Below are 18,891 nucleotides of genomic sequence, written 5' to 3' on the forward strand. Positions count from 1 at the left end.
TGCTCAGGATGCCAGGTTCTTCTTCTTTTTTTTTTATACAGTCTAGTACTTCTTATGGTCTTACGGATTTCTGAAATTTCACACATAATTCTTAAGAATGCCATTCACAATACTGATGTTTTTCAATATGTGTGTTTAATATTTAGTGTCCCTCTCACATATAAGAAAATAAACAAATGATCAAGTGACAGATTCTGAAGACTCTTACTCATAAAAAAAAAAAAAGGAAAAAATAAATAGCAAACGGGTATAATGGATATTACCCTGTTTAGTTTTGGTGTTCAACAAATGTGATCACTCAGTGGGGTTCCTAAATATGGATTTGCGTGACTTATGTTACGTATCCAGATTGCTGCACTGAGGTTTTACTCAATATGTCTTCCTCTTGCTAAAATGGAATTTGTTCAACACAGGTCTTGCGAAACTGATGGAAGCTGAGGTTTCAGTAAATCATCTCTCCAAAGAGTTGGTGATGAAGGAGAAAGATTTGGCTGTAGCTTCAAAAAAAGCTGATGAAGTTTTATTGGAAGTAACTATGAAAGCCCAAGCAGCTGAAAAGGTGAAAATGCAAGTGCAAAAGGTAAAAGACAAAGCTCAGGCCATTGTGGATGACATTGCCATTGATAAAGCAGCAGCAGAAGAGAAGCTCGAAGCTGCAAGACCTGCACTGGAAGAAGCCGAGGCAGCCCTGCAGGTCAGAATCAATCATATTCTGAACATGCATGTAGTTAATGATTGTTATTTGTAATAATATGGCTCATGCTTCTAACTTGGAAAACAAAAAATATGAAGAAATAGCTCTGGCCTGTTAAACTTTGTAGAAAAAAAAAAAAGGTTAAAACTGGGGCAGTGGAGAGGTAAGATAGGCAGTACATACTCTACTGTCAGGTAACAAAGCAAATCAGTAACTACCTTTAAGGACTTTCTGCAGTATTGCTTCTGAATGACCTGCAAAACTGCAGCAATTGCATTATGTACACAGTCCTTCCCCAAACCATCTTTCTCTATAGTCAAGTGATTGCTTAAATAAATGGATTGTTTTCTTTTCTTTTTTTTTCAGACAATAAAACCTTCTGACATTGCAACTGTTCGCAAACTGGGTAAACCTCCTCACTTGATAATGCGAATTATGGATTGTGTGCTGCTTTTATTCCAAAGAAAAATAGACTCAGTAACACCTGATCAAGAGCGCCCATCTGTGAAGCCATCTTGGACTGAAGCTCTGAAGCTAATGAATAATTCAGGTTTTCTTAGCATGTTGCTTACTTTTCAGAAGGTAAGAAACTAGTAGTGGCACTACTACTCCTATAACTATCTCTAGAGATATGTGAAAGTGTCTTCTACCTCAAAGGCAGTTTGAAACAGATGAGACTTTTGTTTACCTATAGTTGTAGATACCTTTGTGACTGCATTCCTCTCTATTTTCATGGTTCATTATCTCAGTAATCTTTCTCCTGGGCCACACAGTTTTGATGGCACACACAAATATCTCAAGCATGATATCAAATCTTGAGAAGCTTAGTCTTGTCTGTATTTAGGCAGTTCCTGTTTCTCAGTTGGAATTTGCCTTAAAAGGTCTCACTGATTTGATTTTTCAAATGTCTCACCATCTCCAGTGCTACCAGGCCTGCTTGCATATAGCACTCTAGAGCCCTGTCTCTGGAACAGTTTGGTGGGGAGCTGAGAGAAAATACTGAATAAAATTAGCATCTTGTCAGGAATAATACTGAAATATTTGGGAACTTTTGGGGTTTTGTCACTGGGAAAGTAGTGAAATACAGAATGAACTGGGAACCTTAGTATAAACCATAAGAAAAATAAAAGCAAACACAGGTTTGTATTTCTGTCAGGACAGAAACTTGTTCTGTTTACAACAAGATTCACTAAACTGTGAGACAAGGGAAATTTCTCTGCGGGGAAGAGAAAAAAAGATGTTACATATAGCTGGAACAGAAAAAGACCTAGGTGGAATATGGAATGGCAGAATCATGGCCCAACTTTAAAATATAGAACATCAAGCAGGTTTTGTCAAAACCTGGCTTTTCTGCAGCACTGCACAACATACTCTTTCATTTGTACACCAATTATTTTTTATCTGCTTCAGTTGTGCATTTTGCTGATGCCTTTTCTGAGTTATCGGAGTGTTTTTGTTATGCGCATGAGGCTTGAAACCGTGATTCTAACTATCTGCAGGAGCCATTTCTCCCAGTGAGCCATATTGACTAGGCACCATGTGGAAACTTGCACTGCCTCTGTAGACAGTCTCTTCCTGGGGCTTTCAATCTGGTCGCTTCTCCAAGTGGTATCTTCATTAAACAGAAAGAGGAAATGAGTTTAAAGATAATGGGGACTAATTATGTAGTCCTTACTCAAGCTTCTCTCTAATGAGGCTTCCAGTTTTGGCTCTTATTAATAGTGTATGTGTTTCTGCTGGTAGTTTGCAACATATTTAACTTTACTCAGAGGAGTTAGAACAACCTCTGTGGGACTGAGTTCTTCTAAGAAGTGATACTGATGAATGTGGTGATGAACACTAGACTACTTCTGCCCCGATGAGGTACTTCACATGCTGTCTTCCTGCCTTATTTCTTATTTCTAAGATTGAGTATATATAAGAAGGCAGCACATCATGTCTGGAGCTCTGGGTAGACTTCACTGCTTATTTGCTTGTGAGACTTTTATTCTTTCCTAATTTTTTTATGCAAGGAGTATTAGTGGATGAAATAGCTCCTTGGGTTTAAAATTCATTATTTAGAAGGAAAAGCTTGACAGTTTTAGGCCATTGCTGACTGGTCTGTGCTTCACCTTTGCCAGCTTGCTACCTCATCATTTTGAGTAGAATGAAAAAGTCTAAATGTTTGTCCAGCGCTATTTTAGAATTTAATATTTTAGCAAATTTAACATTTTAGCGAATGCTCATAGTGAAAACATCACCATATCTGATTTTAGGAATAATATAATGAACGTTGTAACAGTAGCTAGGGATCAGACAAGTGCAACACAGTCCTTTCTGCATAGGAGAAAGGCCGGAAAAGGGTATATTGCTTGACAGTATGAATGGAAGATGATTTTTAAATGCCTTTAAAAGAAGGCATATATTGCCCCCCAAAACCGAAGATTTTTAATGCCACTATTGTTAAGCAACCATTGTTACCCTGTATAAGCTCTTCTACTCTCTACATTGCTTAAAGAGATGAATCCCATTTTCTTCTGACACTTGTATAATTAGAGGTTAACCACCATCACCAAAGATCTGGCTTTCATGTTCTCAACAGATTGTGAAGGGGGGAAAAAATCTGAGGTTAGAATAATGAAGTGAACAGCTGAAAGAAATTGCTTTTACGGAAAAGGGCTAGTGCCAGTGAAGTGAAGTCAGTGCCTTGCAGTTTCACCCTTTTCCTTCCTAAAGCTGCATGTTTTGACTCCCTGTGTTCACACCGGTGCCTGTCGGATGCCATGGTGAGCTTGTTCAGGGAATTAGCCTAGACAAAAGCTAATCCGTAGTTTGCTGACTTAGATTTCTGTCTAAGATTTAGATTTAGCTTCCAAATTAGTTCACTGAGCCCTGGTGAAAGTATTAAACATAGGGCAAAAACATCTGGTTGAGGGGGAGAGGAAAGAAGTTACATTGCTGTAGCACCAAAAACTTAGATCAGCTTAAGTTGTCACAGAGCTATGAGTACAAGTAAGTCTGTAAATCTTATGGGTCAAGTACAGATATTAAATGCAAACTCAAGTAAATCTGTTGCAATGGAAGTGGGAGCTATTTTCACTTCAGTTCACAAAAAAAACCCCTATTCTGGCCTTTATAAAAGTGAAAAGCAATGGTGTTGGTTTCTTCATTTCTTCTGTAAGAAGTGGTAGCATGTTTTTGAAAAATGAAATGTTTCTGTGAAGCAGACTTTATTCCAAGATCCATTTAAAAAGTAATTTTCCCTTTTCTTTGACTAGGACTCAATTACAGAAGAAACTGTGGAGCTTTTAGAGCCTTATTTGGATATGGAGGATTATAATTTTGAGACTGCTAAAAAAGTCTGTGGGAATGTAGCAGGTCTTTGCTCATGGACACAAGCAATGGCTTACTTCTATGGTATTAATAAAGAAGTTCTTCCTCTTAAGGTATTTCATATTACCATTTTTCTGAAGGTTGACTATAGTTGAGTGGAAAAAGCATTGTTATTTTAGCTAAAAAAGGTGATGAGTTACAAGAGATTCTTGTTTCTTCACATCCAGTTGTGAAGTCAAGCACAAAGAAGTTAAATATGTCCTGGCAATTTTTTTTCCCTTACACAGCTGCCCTGTAGTACAGTTGTTACTTGTGTGAACACAATCAATTTTTTGATGGGTACCTAAGTACACAGATTCTTTATAGAGCCTGACTATCTGCAAGTGAGAGATACCAGTACTGTCTCTGTTCTTGGACTCAGTGCCAGGCACTACTGTTTCAAGAAAATGTCTCTTCAGTCCTAATAATGAAGGAGCGTACTCATCGTGGTCTTGATAGAATCTGGGAGAGGAGAGACTGTTCTTGGCACAGAAGTAGTCTTAATGATTTTAGCTGGAATTCAGCTCTCTTAGAAAACTTTGGAGTGTCAAACTGCTACGTATGAGTGTATATATGATAAAGTAAGTAGTTACCTGGCATGGAATTCTGTTGTAACATTAAACCACAGTAGAAGGGATCAGCTAACATTGTCTGCATTCCTACAGATAGCTGTGTCGTCTTGGAAATGTTTCATTTATGAGCATATTGAAAAAAAAGGAGTTTGTATATTTAATAGCAATTTATAACCATTGCTTCTGCAAGGAATTTTATGGCTCTTTTCTGAAGAAATACATTCAATCAGTTATGCTTCCACTGTACTTACGTTCAGTCTCCTATTAAATAAGCCACTGTGTCAATGGCATATTCAAAATTCTTGGCATACCTAGACAGATCTGACTCGAATTTGTTGAAAGCATGATATTTTTATTCAAGAAACTGGTAGAGAAGACCCTATTTCTGTGATATATAAGTAGTAATTTCCTTTTCAAATAATAGGGCGTTCACTAATGAAAACAAAATTTGAAATGTGGCTATTGAAAGCTATAAAAGAGAGCAAGACCTAGAGGAAATAGTGGCTTTATATGCAGATGCAACTCTAAAAGCTGCAAAAGTGCTCTTGCAGTTTTTATTTAAATATATATGACTTAAGATTATGTATAAATTTAACTTTGTATTCAAGCATTTACATTCTTGTCACACTGCAGCTGATAAAAACTAGAACATGTATTTCTTAGCAAAGTGGTGCCTATTGTCAGCTATAGCAACCATCACAAATATTTTAAAGCCAAATACGACAGGGGGAGGAAGTGTTTGAAGTATGCAGGAGATATTGCAGGAAGCACTGGGGTGATGCTAAGAAAATAATTGGAAATAAATGTGCAATTAAACTGTGTAAAGTAATATCACAGGCTAAATCATCCAGTGCTAAAAGCAGGTTTACTGAATGAGTTCATCAAGCTGTTTTATCCTAACTGCTGTTCTAGGAGATAAATCCCCTTCAGTACCTGCAAAATTCATCCAATATATTTTTAAATTGCATCTTAACTGAGACTCAGTGCCTCATTTATTTTAAATGGGACAACTTGAGAAAACTAATTAATAGTGACTTATATTATGGTAAATATAGTGTGCAAAAATTAACTAATTCCTAGAAATGGATACTTACATTCTTTAGATATGTGGTCTGCAGCATAGGGGTCATTAGTTAGAATCAAATGTAGAACGTCTAACCAGATATTGCTTGCACGGCAAATACAGCGCTGTGTAGCTGCTTACTGTACAGTAGTCACCATGTGTGTGCTACTTTCCTATAAACCTTCTGCACCTCACTAGCCATTCCTCTCTAGTTGTTAACTAGTAAACAAGCCTGCTGGATTAACCTGGTAATTCTGAATCTGCTATTTACCCATTAGTTGAAGAATATAGCAATGCAATGAAGAAGCTCTGGCTATTGCTGTGATTCTGTTAGCGTCCAATTAAAATAGTGTGTATAGGGTTATAATTTCCCTTAGAGATGTCTCCAGTGATTTTAATGAAATTCTCTTTAGGCTGTTGTGATGATCAAGGGAAGTTTGTCTTCTGCTTATAAATTCTGTTTGATATCGAGGATTCTCCCCATTGAACTCAGTTTTAAATATAAGACTTTATTGCCTTTTCTGCTTTCACTTGTCTCCATGCTGAACTGAAAACCACAGCAGGCAATAAGAGGAATTCTTGCACCTGAGGAAAAGGTAACAGTCAAGGAGTGTCAGAATTTGATGGTCATCCGTTTAAAAGTGTGTCCTTGTCAAGATGACATCAGGAAAACAAGCATTCAAGTCTGAATTCAAGGCCCATGATAAGTGGAGGGAAGGAATACACATCTGGGGGATGAAGGGGAGGATCACCTAACAAAAGAGATTGAAGTCAGGATGCATAACTGAATGAAAAAAATGAAGAATCTTTCAGTAGCTAGTAGAGGCTCTGAAAAGCAGATAGGAGGCATGATCTCTGTGTCTTTTCATTGTTTTAATCCCAAGAAATGGCCAGTGACAGCAAAGAAAGAGGCCAAGATTTTATTAATGTCACTCTGCATGGATCTATTTACATGTGTGCATATGTGAAGGTGTATACATATGTGTATGTGTATAATGTTTTAGATTGGTGGAAAAACATTGGTTTTGTAATGTCTGCAAAACCTGTGTATATGTTTGCCTTTCTTATAATATTTCCTTAAATAATGACGAATCCCAACTTATCATGGTATTAAAGCTCTGAAAAAGGTGATACAAAACCAGTGGAATGTTTGTGTGAAAAATCTGCAGTGATCATCAGGGTCAGGAGCAGCTTGAGATTGCATTTCCGTGAAGAGCTGTCAGTCAGATTCCATGTGCCCGTGACAGGACTGAAGCAATAGGCAAAGGTGGCCACCTAGCACACCCTCAGTGTCTTGTGAGCAGAGTGACAGTGTCCAAGTGCAAGAAACCTTCTGGCTTGGTCCAGCAGTAGTGAATGCTCAATGGACTGTAAGAACAGTGTACTTGGAAAGCTAAAATTCCTGAAATGAGAGATGCTAGGAAAGCTCCAAATCTTCCTTACCTGTAGTCAACTATAAAGTTTCAGATGCTTTTTTTTTCTTATGTGTTCTCCTACTTCCAGTGACATTTCCTGAATTTACCGAGCAGCAGCTGCTCTTCACAGTGATCTGGGGCTGGTTTGGGCGTTCCATTCAAGAGTGCAAATAGCATTAAATTGTGTGAGGTTTTATTGGAGAAGGCATTTTTATTTAAATGCCTTCTTGGATCAGGGCCAGATATACTCAGTGCTTTGCAAAATGAGTTTGCAATGAATCAATGAGAAATTTACGGCTATGTCAATATTAATAAATTAAACAGTATAAGGATTTTTTTTTTAGACATTGGAAAGTGATCATCTGCACTATTAAATTCTTAGAATGATCCCTAGTGTGAATTTGGTCTTGGCTAAGCAGCATTTTCTCAGCAGTCTCTGAGCACCTTTCATGAACTAGTTTGATCCAGTGGCTGTTTCTGTGAGACTGTTTGCATGCAGCCATACTGTTTTAGAGGCCGGGAAAGCTTAATATAAGCTAGTTAACCTGAGTGGCAGAGAAAGGTCCTGCATATGTTTAATTTAAAACTATAGCTGTGGACTGTAATTGTGTGCTTATTTGTGCTGTTTTTAAGTGGAATGCAGAAAGGTTGAAAGGGGCAAGATCATCTCACCACCTCTCTGAGTCCTCTCTGAAGGTAACTCAGAAGATGGCAAAATAGCTGCTTAACAATTTAGTCCGTAGCCCTTGCTGGCGCAGATACTTTGTACGTATTGCTCCATGCAGATAGCAGGTAGAATCACTGGCTGGGGCAGATATTGAGAAGATTGTCTGTATGGTTCCCCACAATGCCAATGGCAAGACAAGGCTGAAGCTGCTGCTCTCACGCAAGCCAAGGTATGTTCTAGCATAGTCCCCCTCCCAGGAGTGCACATAAGAATGTGGATTTCATGTCTTGAACCCTCATGATTCATTCACATAAAATCCATTTATTCAGACTCTCACACTGCATCCAACTGGAAAAAACTGAATCCTTGCTTGGCTGCCTGACTCAGAGCGATGAAATGAAGGGTGTGAAGCTTGTTCACATAGCAGTGCCACTAAAATTAGAAAGGCCACAGTGGTTCTTTGTGGTTGGGAGACACATTTCCTTCCTGACTGTAGTTGGCTGGAAATCTTTGAGGCTGCTTGCAACAATAATAGCCTTCTTGTACCGAAGATTCTCCTTGGCAGCAGAACTTGCCTCCTGCTTTCATGGCAAAGCTCTGCAGAGGAAGCTGCCAACCAACCTGCCACTGATGTCAATACAAAAACCGTGTTTGTACCCATATAGTTTTGAAAAATGGGGTTAGAAATAAAGGCAGGGAGAGAGCAAGTGGTGATGATTTCATAGGGTAATCTGAAACAAGTGGTCTTTCTGCATTTGGGAATCATGTAAATTGCTCATTCCGTTATGTTAGCAGTCGTTGTGCAACCAACCATTATTCATCTCATATGATTAATCAGCCTACAAATGAAACTAATACCAAAATGTATTACGATTTTGTTATGATTGTGCTAAAATTGGCTGAAAACTTTAACCAAATTGTCTATAAAATAATTTCTTATTACGTCATTTTCTAGAGATGCCGTGAAGTCCTGCGTATGTAATTTTGGTGTGTTTTTTTTCGTGTTAGAATACAATACACTTTTTCTTTGTACTCATCTGAACTGTTTTTTCATTGTACTTATAGCTTCAAAGCTGGTAGCCTCTTAAGAGCTTTTAAGAACTGGGAAGTCTGTTTTATCAGTCTTTTGCACCTTTGTGGTTAGTTTATTGCTGCACAGAAGCCTGTTTTTCATACTTACAAGGCATCGTTGCTCATATGTGTTGGGAATTCACATGGCCATCCTTTTCCACTGAGGTTCACATCCGACTGTGATAAATGTCAAGGTGAAATATGAATCCACACAGCCAACAAGTTCTTTGTTGTTCCAGCTGTTCTGCCTTGGTTGTTCTTCCCAGCTCTCCAAGGATTCTGTTCCCTGTGTAACCTCACTATTTGTCAGCTGGGGATGGAACAATATGTCACAGCTTTGTTTTACTCCCATTTTTAGCCCTCATGGAATTTAAGGAGAAGAGTATGCTCTGTACATTTGAAGGGCTGGGCAGGGGTGAGGTAGGACAGAGGGGGCTGGTGCACGGCTTTTACTGTATCTCAGTAAGAAAGGCCTGACAGCAGATGTCTTAATAAGGTACTGCTTTCATAAGACAGAATAATAAGAGGTGTTTATAGTAGCTTAAATGACCAAAAGACAGAATTTTCTCTCCATGGGCAGGATCCACCCTGCACAGCATGCCTTAGGAAGTTCTATCCAGGCTCTGTCTGATGCTACATGAATGTGGGGTGCCCAGCGTCTGAAGGGATGTAAGATTTACCCATTCTCAATGTTCCTTTTCTTATTATGGATCTTTTTAAAACAGTTATCTTAAGCCGTTTGTTGTCAGGTCTCTCTTATTAAGATCCAGAAGGAGCTCTGCACTGTGCATATCTTTCATACCGCACCACCTCTACCCTGGTACAGAACACAGTAACACTAAATCCTCTACTCAGAACTTGTCAAGTTTTGTATTTGTAATAAAACAGGTTTTACAGAGTCTTGTTGTCCGTCCTCATAACTCTGAAAGCAGAAAAAATAGAAATAAGATGCATGATATTTAAACAAGTGTTTTAAATATTCAGAGTAAATGGAAGCAACCTTTATCTCCAAGTGTGAATTTCATAAGAACTTTGTCAGTCTCTAATCCTTTGCAAACATATACTTGGAAACATGCTCTGAATTCACAGAATACTTTTTTTCCCCTGTTAGGAATAGTCAAGAGGCCACATTTAAATGACTAGCAACACATAAGTTTATATAGGAATGTGAGAAAAATCTCTAGAGTTTTAGTTTCCAAAAGAGCAAAAAATGTGTTTGTTGTATTTTTATTGTAGAAGAAATCAATGAGAAAATAGAGGAGAAGAGTAGGTGCCATTATCTTTACTATTGTCCATGAGGACAATGTTAATTTTCTTTTGCATTGAGAATAAATTACAGAAAACATTGTATGGATTGCTTCTTATATCTGGTACACAGCTATTTCAAGTGTATTGTGATTTCAAATAATTTATCATTATGTGATCAATAGATCATTCTGAAAATACTAAAATATTTTAAGATTGCATTGAATAGTGTTATGCCTGTGTTCATTTCAGGTTAAAAAGTAAAAAAGGAAAAAAACTGCTGTCATCCTAAACATATTATTTTTACAAGTACCTAATCCATTGCAATATGTGCCATTAAATGAATGTCATTTGCTCTTGCCAAATAATAGGTAGTAACTACTTTTTACTTTTAAATGTTTGTAGGCAAATTTAGCCTTGCAAGAGGGAAGACTTGCAGCTGCCCAAATGGAACTGAATAATGCACAAATTCAGCTGGATGAGAAGCAAAAGGAACTGGATGAAGTACAAGCCATGTATGATAATGCTATGAAAGAGAAGCAGGCCTTACTTGATGATGCTGAAGCATGCAGAAAGAAAATGAACAATGCCACAGCTCTGATTGAGGGATTAGGTGGAGAAAAGGTACTGGCACAGATGAGTAGGTTTGCAGCATAAAGCAGGTTCTCAATTTTGAGAATACTCCATGATGATCATTAGTGGTCCTAAAGAAATTCAAGGCATGGTGACATCTCTATATTATATGACACTTTATTTTAGTTATGTGTATGTTTTTTGCTTGAACTTAATGTATCTAACAAAGTAAAACAGTTTCTTGTGTTAACTTAATTCTTGCATATGAAGATTTATGTCATACCATATGGCTTGTATTGGGATAAAGTTCAGATTTAAAGCCAAGGAGCCAAGTTCCTTTTAGCTTTAGTAAGAGAAATTAAGCTTAACCTAAATAACTGCCCTAAAATATCTGTAAGGATTACTCTCTTTCTCACCAAGTATACAAGCATTAAGAATTAGAAGCTTGATTAATTTCCTGAATTATATTTGAAGTTCAGATTTCTACTGGAACCTATTGTAGAATTATTGATTAATTGTTTTCTTCTGCACTAAGCTTGAAATTTACCTTTTATGTGCAGATTTTTCTGGCTTCAGCCTAAAGGTGTCCAGAAGAAGCAGGTTACCTTTGTTTTTTTTTTTTTCTCATCTGATTATTTGCTTTGATATTCTTTGGTTGATTTCACACAGAGTAAAAACCGATGAGATCTCTGACTTCAACCATTATGTCCTGTGAGGCCAGGACTTCAGAATTTGTTTTCTTAGCTGTACTTCAAAATATATCAGTCAAAAATATTGGATGCTTTATCATAGTTTTTCACTGAATTTCTCTATTTAATAGCAACACCAAAATAGGCACTTAGAGCACCTTATTGTGGGATTTCCATTCTACTTTTGAAAATTCAGAAAAAAAATTGAAAGACTGTGTGGCACTTGGAGCCTTGGGTGAAACTGACACTGGGTTAAATGTGTGTTTTCTAAATTTAAAACATGTAGGTTCTGGCTAAGACTGCATGCAGAGTGATTGGCAGGGAACAGGAATCTGGAGAGAAAGAAATAAGTAAAACTCAAAAATATTATTCAGAAAATCATAGAATCATGCAATAATTGAGATTGGAAGGGACCTGTGGAGCTCATCTAACCCAACCCCCTGCCCCATTCAAAGCAAGGTCAAATAGAGCAGGTTGCTCAGGGCATTCTCCAGTTGCATTTAGAGTATCTTCAAAGACAGACACTCCACAACCTCCTTGCAGTCCTTGACCACTCTCACTGTAAAAAAGTTTTAATGTGTCTTTAATTGGAATTTCTTGTATTTCCATTTGTGCCCACTGCCCCTTGTCCTTTCACTGGGTACCACTGAAAATAGGCTGGCATCATCTGCTTTACACCCTCCCATAAGGTATTTGTACACATTGATAAAATTCCCCCTGCGCTGTCTGTTTTCAAGGCTAAACAATCACAATTCTCTCAGCCAAGGCTGCCCTTGACCTTTGCATCAGCAACTAGTTCTTCCTTGTTTGAAAGTCTGAGGTTCAGCAAACCACACTCCCTCATTAATCCTCAGTTACCTGTTAATAATTTTTTGTCAGTGTTCTCCTTAAAATCTCCTGGATTGCTTGTGTCTTGCTATGCTGTCTGTTCAGATGCTATCAAGGTGGTTAGTCCCCCATGTAGAACAGTGCCTGTGAATGAGAGGTTTCTTCCCATTGTCAGAGAAAGACCTCATCTTCTTCTTGCTAGTCGTGTTGTCTGTAATAGAGGCACACATAATATCACCTGTGTTGCTCTGCCCCCTAATCCTAACCAATAAGTTCTCAACTGGCTCATTGTCTATTACAGAGTCTCAGATGCAGAACTCTGTGCTTTCCAGCTGCTCTATCACATGAAAAAAAAAGTCTTACTCTTCCCAACCTGTCTTGCCTCAAAAGCCTGTGTACACCTGTTGTAGCACTCCAGTTGTGGAAGCTTTCCCACCATGTCCCCATGATCCCCATGACATCATGACTCTGCAGCCACACACAGACCTCTAATTATTCGTTTGTTCTCCATGCTGTGCACATTAGTGCACAAGTACTTCAGAGAGGTGTCCAGCTGTGCTAATTTCCCAGAAACAGTATGAAAGCTATTCCCACGTTCTGTCTGGTAGGCACTTCTTTGTTTATGTGGATGTGCTTGGGGTATTCCTCCATTAGCCCTATTTATTGATTACAAAGTCCCTACTATTTATATTGCCCCACATGTTTTGTTTGCCATCTCCACTTCCTCATGTGATTGTTGGTCATCCTCTCCCTTTCATTTCATTCTTCCTTTAAAGCACTTCTTACCTGTTCGTCTAGCTTGTTAGCAAAGATAATTTTTCCTCAGGTGGTTGCCAGCTCTTCCAAGCAGACTTCTACTACTGAAAACAATTAAAAGAAAAAATACTTCTGGTTTGAAGGACAATTATTTACCAGAAAGAGATAAATTCTTTGTGTTAGTTTTGTGCCTGCTTAACCTAACTTCTTTATAATTTTCTACATACAGCTTCGTTGGACAGCAAGCAGCAAAAACTTTCACAATCAAATTATTAATTTAGTGGGGAATGTTCTTCTGGCTACTGGATTTCTGTCTTACTCTGGACCTTTCAATCAGGAGTACAGGAATTTGCTGCTCCAATTGTGGAAGAAAGAGATGGACAACAGTAAGATTCCATACAGTAATGTAAGTGCTCATGCTCTGTCCTGACCTTACTCTTTGCCTTGCAGAGTAATGATAGGCAGAACATTCCATTCTGGAAAAGTATATAATTGGAAGATTATATATTGGCTGTCACATTCCATCAAATTTTTAATAAAGAAAAAAATGTGAACAGTTGACAGCTGAGCTTCTGAAGCACTATGTTTTAAAATCCTCATTATACTGTCATGCATTGCAAGATTGGTATATAAGCCAATGCTCTGGCACGTCTAAGAGAGATGCTGTCTGAGGTCAGCTGTCCTGGGAGGAAATTGTGTAATATGGGAAATGAAGTAAGCATTTACCAGCTTAGAAGAGATTTACCTTATCATACGAGGTTCTGTCACGTAGTCTCTGTTTTCCCCCATAGCTACTGCTTTTTTGCAAGTACCATGTTGTGTCCATAACTTCAGCCATAAAGTCAAGCAAACCAGTCACATCTGAAAGTGGAAAATACATATATTGAAGAAAACACCAGTTGTAACTGTCTCCGTCAGCATCTTAAGTTATCCCCTTACAAGGAATAACTTGTGATTATGTGCTAGAGAATGCCAGCCCACACCTGGTATTGCTGTGGCCCTATAGTTTTCCAGGCAGTCTTTGAAGCAGCAGCTCCCAGTTTAGACCCATAGGAGGTGCAGAGGTAGAGAGGAGTCTGGGTTGGGTGGGAATTATGCCCCAATCAACTTCCAGGGACCCAACAAGATTTGCCCTTTTTACACTTTTACCACCTACAGTCTCATGTGCTGCCACTAAAAATCTGCTTTCTCCCTTTCTCTGTCATACCTGTGTACCTACAGCATTTAATTTAGTTTAATTTGAAGTGCCTTGTTGAAATTATTAAGTTAAACAAAACCTGGATTTTCTAAGCTTGTTTTACGCCACTTCAGCTTCCTCCAGTCTAAGCTCTTAAATCTGTTCACGTCTGTCACCACTGAGTCTGTTCTCAGGGAGTCTGACATTACAGCTTCTCCTCAGTTGGATTAAATCTGTGCAGGCAGAGGTGGCCTAAAATGCAACAGAGCTAGGGTGCCATCATACAGCTTCAGTTCCCTGACACACAGAATCACAGAATAGTTTGGGTTGGAAGGGACCTTCAAAGGTCATCTAGTCTAACCCCCCTGTAATCAGCAGGGACATCTTCAACTGGATGAAGCTGCTCAGAACCACATCCAGCCTGGCCTTGAATGTATCCAGGGATGGTGCATCCACCACCTCTCTGGACAACCTGTGCCAGTATTTTACCACCCTCATTGTGAAGAACTTTTTCCTCACTTCCAGCCTGAATCTCCCCTCTTTTAGTTTAAAATCATTTTCCTTTTTTTTTAAATTACCCCTCGGCTTATCACAGCAAGCCCTGCTAAAAAGGTCTCTCCCCATCCCTCTTATAGGCCCATTTTAAGAACTGAAAGGCCACAATGAGGTCTTCCTAGAGCTTTCTCTTTTCCAGGCTGAGCAACCCCAGCTCTCTCAGCCTTTCCTCACGTGCTCCATCCTGTCGTATACTACCTTTAATAAAGTGAACAACCTGCATGCTGGGACTAAGATACAGAGCAGTTTCCTTTACAGGAATCTTGTTCTTTCTTTCTACCATTATCTGCCCCAGGAGTGCTGGACCTGGTAGCTGTTTTGGTGCATTATCTTTCTTTGTGGCCAGCAGCAGCCTTATTGCTATTTCATGATTTTTAGGAGGTCTGTCCAATACTCTTCCTTGCAACTGGAAGACATATTCATACTGAAAGCAGGGTTTAGTCCATAATAATGTCTTTCTGAGTAATCTGCCCAGGTTGCCTTCTGCTTGGTTTTGTAAATACCCAAGTATATTTTCTCCAGCAGTAAAGGTTGTAGTTCTTATGTCAGCACAGGAGTGGAGGCATTAAGGTCAAATGGCTCCTGTCCTCAACTGTCAAAGCTTTTGAAAGAGCAGGTGCTGCTGGAAAGTACTGGGAGTAAGTGAACAACTTGTGTACAGCGGTGGCTACACTATTGTGAAACAGCTGAAGGTAGCTTAGTATCCCTGCTGCACCCTCTTTCCAGGTTCCTGGGAGCTTTAACACTTGAATGTATATTAGGGAGACCTCTTTGCCATGGGACGTTTGTCGTGATGTTCATATCATAGAAGTTACTTATGTATATTTTTATTGTTTTTGTTTTACATTAGGTAGTGCATAACGCTTCTTGTAATTGTGATTAACCTTGACCTGACAGCATGAACCTCACAGCCTAGCCCGACTTATACTATTTACAAAGATAAATGATTTTTACTTGCCCAGCAAAGGGATTTGAAAGCTCCTGATGATAAGTAATTTGTAAAGCCAAGATGGATTTATTAATAAAGCACTAGTAGCAGTGCAGTCTCAGGAAAGATTCTTTACCGGTGTGCTATGGGAGTTATCCTACATTTATCCTACATACATTCATCCCAGGGAGGCTTTATCTCAAATTCAGAGTATAAAATGTTCTTAAAAGCTACTTACCTTAGGGAATATTTGTCAAGTTTCTTACCATTTAAGGATAAGAACTAGGATGGATAATGTCCTTCGAAAGCAAGACATTAGGAACTGAAATTCTGCTTCTGTGAGTATGTTCAGACCACATTACTACCCAGCTGCATCCTTCAAAATTTGAGGAATACTTTTTGATTGTTTCTTTGTTGCTTTTTTTTTTTCATATGGACAGGTTAAACACAGAATGCCAAACTTAACTAGTTTCAAAACATAATTACCACTCTGTTTAGATAGTTACCATTAAAGACAGGATTGTGATTTCAATGATAGTCTATGGAACTGAGTTTTAATTTCTTATGGTGAATTAAGTACTCACAAAAGGCAGCATATGGGCTTCTCTTGATACTTCACACCACAGGAAAGCAAGCAGCTTTGCAGTTCAAGCAAAAGGCTTGACATCTGCCTTACTTTGTCACAGACTAACTGGCTGTGGGTGTATGAGTCATTTCAGCACAACAGTTTAAAGAGAGCTGTTTAAAATTAGCTATCTATCTGTGTAGTTAGGCACTTAAATTAGCTAAGTTTCAGAGTTGCAGAGTGACTGATACTTCCTGCTGCAGTAAGAAAAAATTCAAAGCTGTTTAGCCCCTACTATTCTGCTTAAAGAGCTAAGTATGGTTTTAGGGTCCAATTGCTGAAAATTTTGGCTATTAAATGCTTTACTGTCCTTTTTACAAATGGAAATTGGATTCTTAAAAGTTTCTCTCTCTTTTGTCTTCTGAGAATGGTTTGCTTAGCTTTGTTCAGATTCTTCAATAATCAGAGCAGTAAAAAAATCAAAGCAGCAAAAAAGCTTTTGAGTCTTGCAGCCATTGGTGTTACTAGCTCTCATGATTGTATCACAAGTCTGGCAGTATCTGAAATTTTGCTTTAGGCTTCAGATGTTGAATTATGTGATTTTTGCAGGACTTGTGGTCGATTTCTTTCTTTTTAAAGACAAACCACAAATTTAGAAGTAGCTTATACATAGGAATTCTTGACTGAAAAATATACAGAGAAAATAAAAAAAACCTTTCAAATTTGTTCTGTTTAAATTCACACAATTATTAGGCTATTTTCTAATTTGGAGTGTTTGGTTTGCGATTTTAAGAACTGTTTTCTGCACATAATTATTGAGAGGCCAGTCACTGTTCACAGTGAATAAAATAAAGCAGGTTACTCAGTGTGTGCAAATCAAACTCTATGAGATTATATGAGCTGGGAATAGTTTTGAACATGGCAGCGATAATTTTCTATATGGTTCGTGATTATTGACCTGCAGCACATCTCCTGTCTCTTGTCTGAGTCTCCAACAAGCCATCCTATATTTATTGGAATATACTTGGAGGGTACTTTACAGCTTTACAGCAGGAGGAAGCTCTTGTGACCAAGATGACCCTTCCTTTTGAGCTGACAAAAAAAAGAGTTTGCCAATACCAAAATCAGCTTGTTGTTAGATATTGAACTGGCTTCAGAATTTCTTTAACTGTCTTTGATAGACATCAAAGCCTCAACAGACTTCACTTTCATTATTGCACAACAATGATTTAGGCACTGAACTTTAAAGAAAGGAAATGATAGCTACCAAATGCATTCTATCATGCATTATGATCAGAATAAGAAGAAAAACCTTCCATCAAGCATTTTAGTATAGCTCCTCTAACTGGTACCTATTTGTAATTGCATATTTTCTGTTAGGACCTGAACCTTACTGGTATGCTTGTTGACAATACTACAGTGGGTGAATGGAATCTCCAGGGTCTTCCAAACGATGACCTTTCAATTCAGAATGGCATAATTGTCACAAAAGCATCTAGATATCCTCTGCTGATTGATCCACAAGGTCAAGGAAAGATCTGGATTAAAAATAAGGAGAAGAATAATGGACTCCAGGTAAATAGCTCATTTAATATTTTTTATGTATGTGTCATGTCACATCATAGTTAGCAATGCAAACTATTTATTCTGTTGTCATACTTTGGCCATATGTAATTTAAATCTGAAGTTCATGGTATATAATTAGGCAGAAATTAAGACTGATGCAAAATCTGTGACCTTTCATTCTCAGGGTGAAATAGTTTTTACTGCTTTGTCATGTCCCAGACATTTTGAAGAGCAAATTGGAATTTTATGTTATGCCGTATCTATTTTTATGATAAATCTTTTAATTTTTGTGATAGAAAAGGAGGAACTTAGAGGGAAGTAAATGACTTACAAAATTAAGACCAGACAGTACTAGGAAGTTGGTACTGCATGGCAATTACTTTTTAGGGTAATCATTTTAAGAGGATAATAGGGAATAGGAAAACAGAGGAATTGAAAGCAGAATGGTGTCCTGAGGTAGAATGGAAATCTAGTAGTCTTTGAAGCCTATCAAGCACGAAGCCCAAATTTAGGCTGTATCTTGATGATTAAATGTGATATGCTTTATTGTGATAAAAATATTCATAGCTTAATTTATGCACCCTTCTCACTTTCTGTCTAACAATGCATCCTATTTGGGACCTGGATCCTCTATTTAATTCAAAACTTATTTTTCCCCTTGTAATCAGCCTACCCTCCATAATTTTTTACAACAATATCATTAAGACGGGTTATGATAAAGATCTGAATATCTAATACATTTTCAGGCCAGATCAAACATGATACTAAAGAGTTAGCTGTGAATAAAACAAGCCTGTCATACAACTGTAGATTATCGCATGAATGCCAAGAACACTGTCTTCACTCTAAATGAGAGTGATGGATAAGAAAAGGGAACTGAGATGGATGGTGACATCCAGAGAGCTTATGACATCATGGTGATGTTATTAACTAAATGCTTAACTTTTGGACCTTGATCTAGATCTGTATTTCCTAGCACTGTTAAGAACAGCCCAACATTCAATCCACACTAAATCCAGTTTCTGATAAGTTGAATGTGTTCAAAAAATGGTGTAGAAACACAGCTAGAAATGGGAAGTATTGACTGAGAAGAGACAGAAAAATAATGTATAATATTCAAAGATTTTGTGAAAATGGATGCCTTTATTAAAAATATGATGAAAAGCTCTCCTTAAA

General features: G+C 38.0%; 1 protein-coding gene across 2 annotated transcripts in view; it reads left to right on the forward strand.

Annotated features, from left to right (window-relative positions):
- LOC130606589 (dynein axonemal heavy chain 5-like) overlaps nt 1-18,891 on the forward strand; it is a 459,050-nt gene that overhangs the window by 89,582 nt on the left and 350,577 nt on the right. For both annotated transcript variants that reach the window (XR_008974019.1, XM_057423090.1), the window contains 6 exons: nt 414-694; nt 1,061-1,276; nt 3,952-4,119; nt 10,484-10,702; nt 13,154-13,330; nt 17,530-17,724. Coding sequence is in view for 1 of the 2 variants with exons in the window: in XM_057423090.1 (XP_057279073.1) it covers nt 414-694; nt 1,061-1,276; nt 3,952-4,119; nt 10,484-10,702; nt 13,154-13,330; nt 17,530-17,724 (1,256 nt within the window). In the remaining variant the exon portion in view is untranslated. The remainder of the gene's footprint in view (nt 1-413; nt 695-1,060; nt 1,277-3,951; nt 4,120-10,483; nt 10,703-13,153; nt 13,331-17,529; nt 17,725-18,891) is intronic.

Source organism: Pezoporus wallicus, unplaced genomic scaffold (genome assembly GCF_028554395.1).
Source record: "Pezoporus wallicus isolate ANWC-B61680 ecotype Strahan unplaced genomic scaffold, APGP_CSIRO_Pwel_v1 contig_749, whole genome shotgun sequence".
Lineage (NCBI taxonomy): Eukaryota > Metazoa > Chordata > Aves > Psittaciformes > Psittacidae > Pezoporus > Pezoporus wallicus.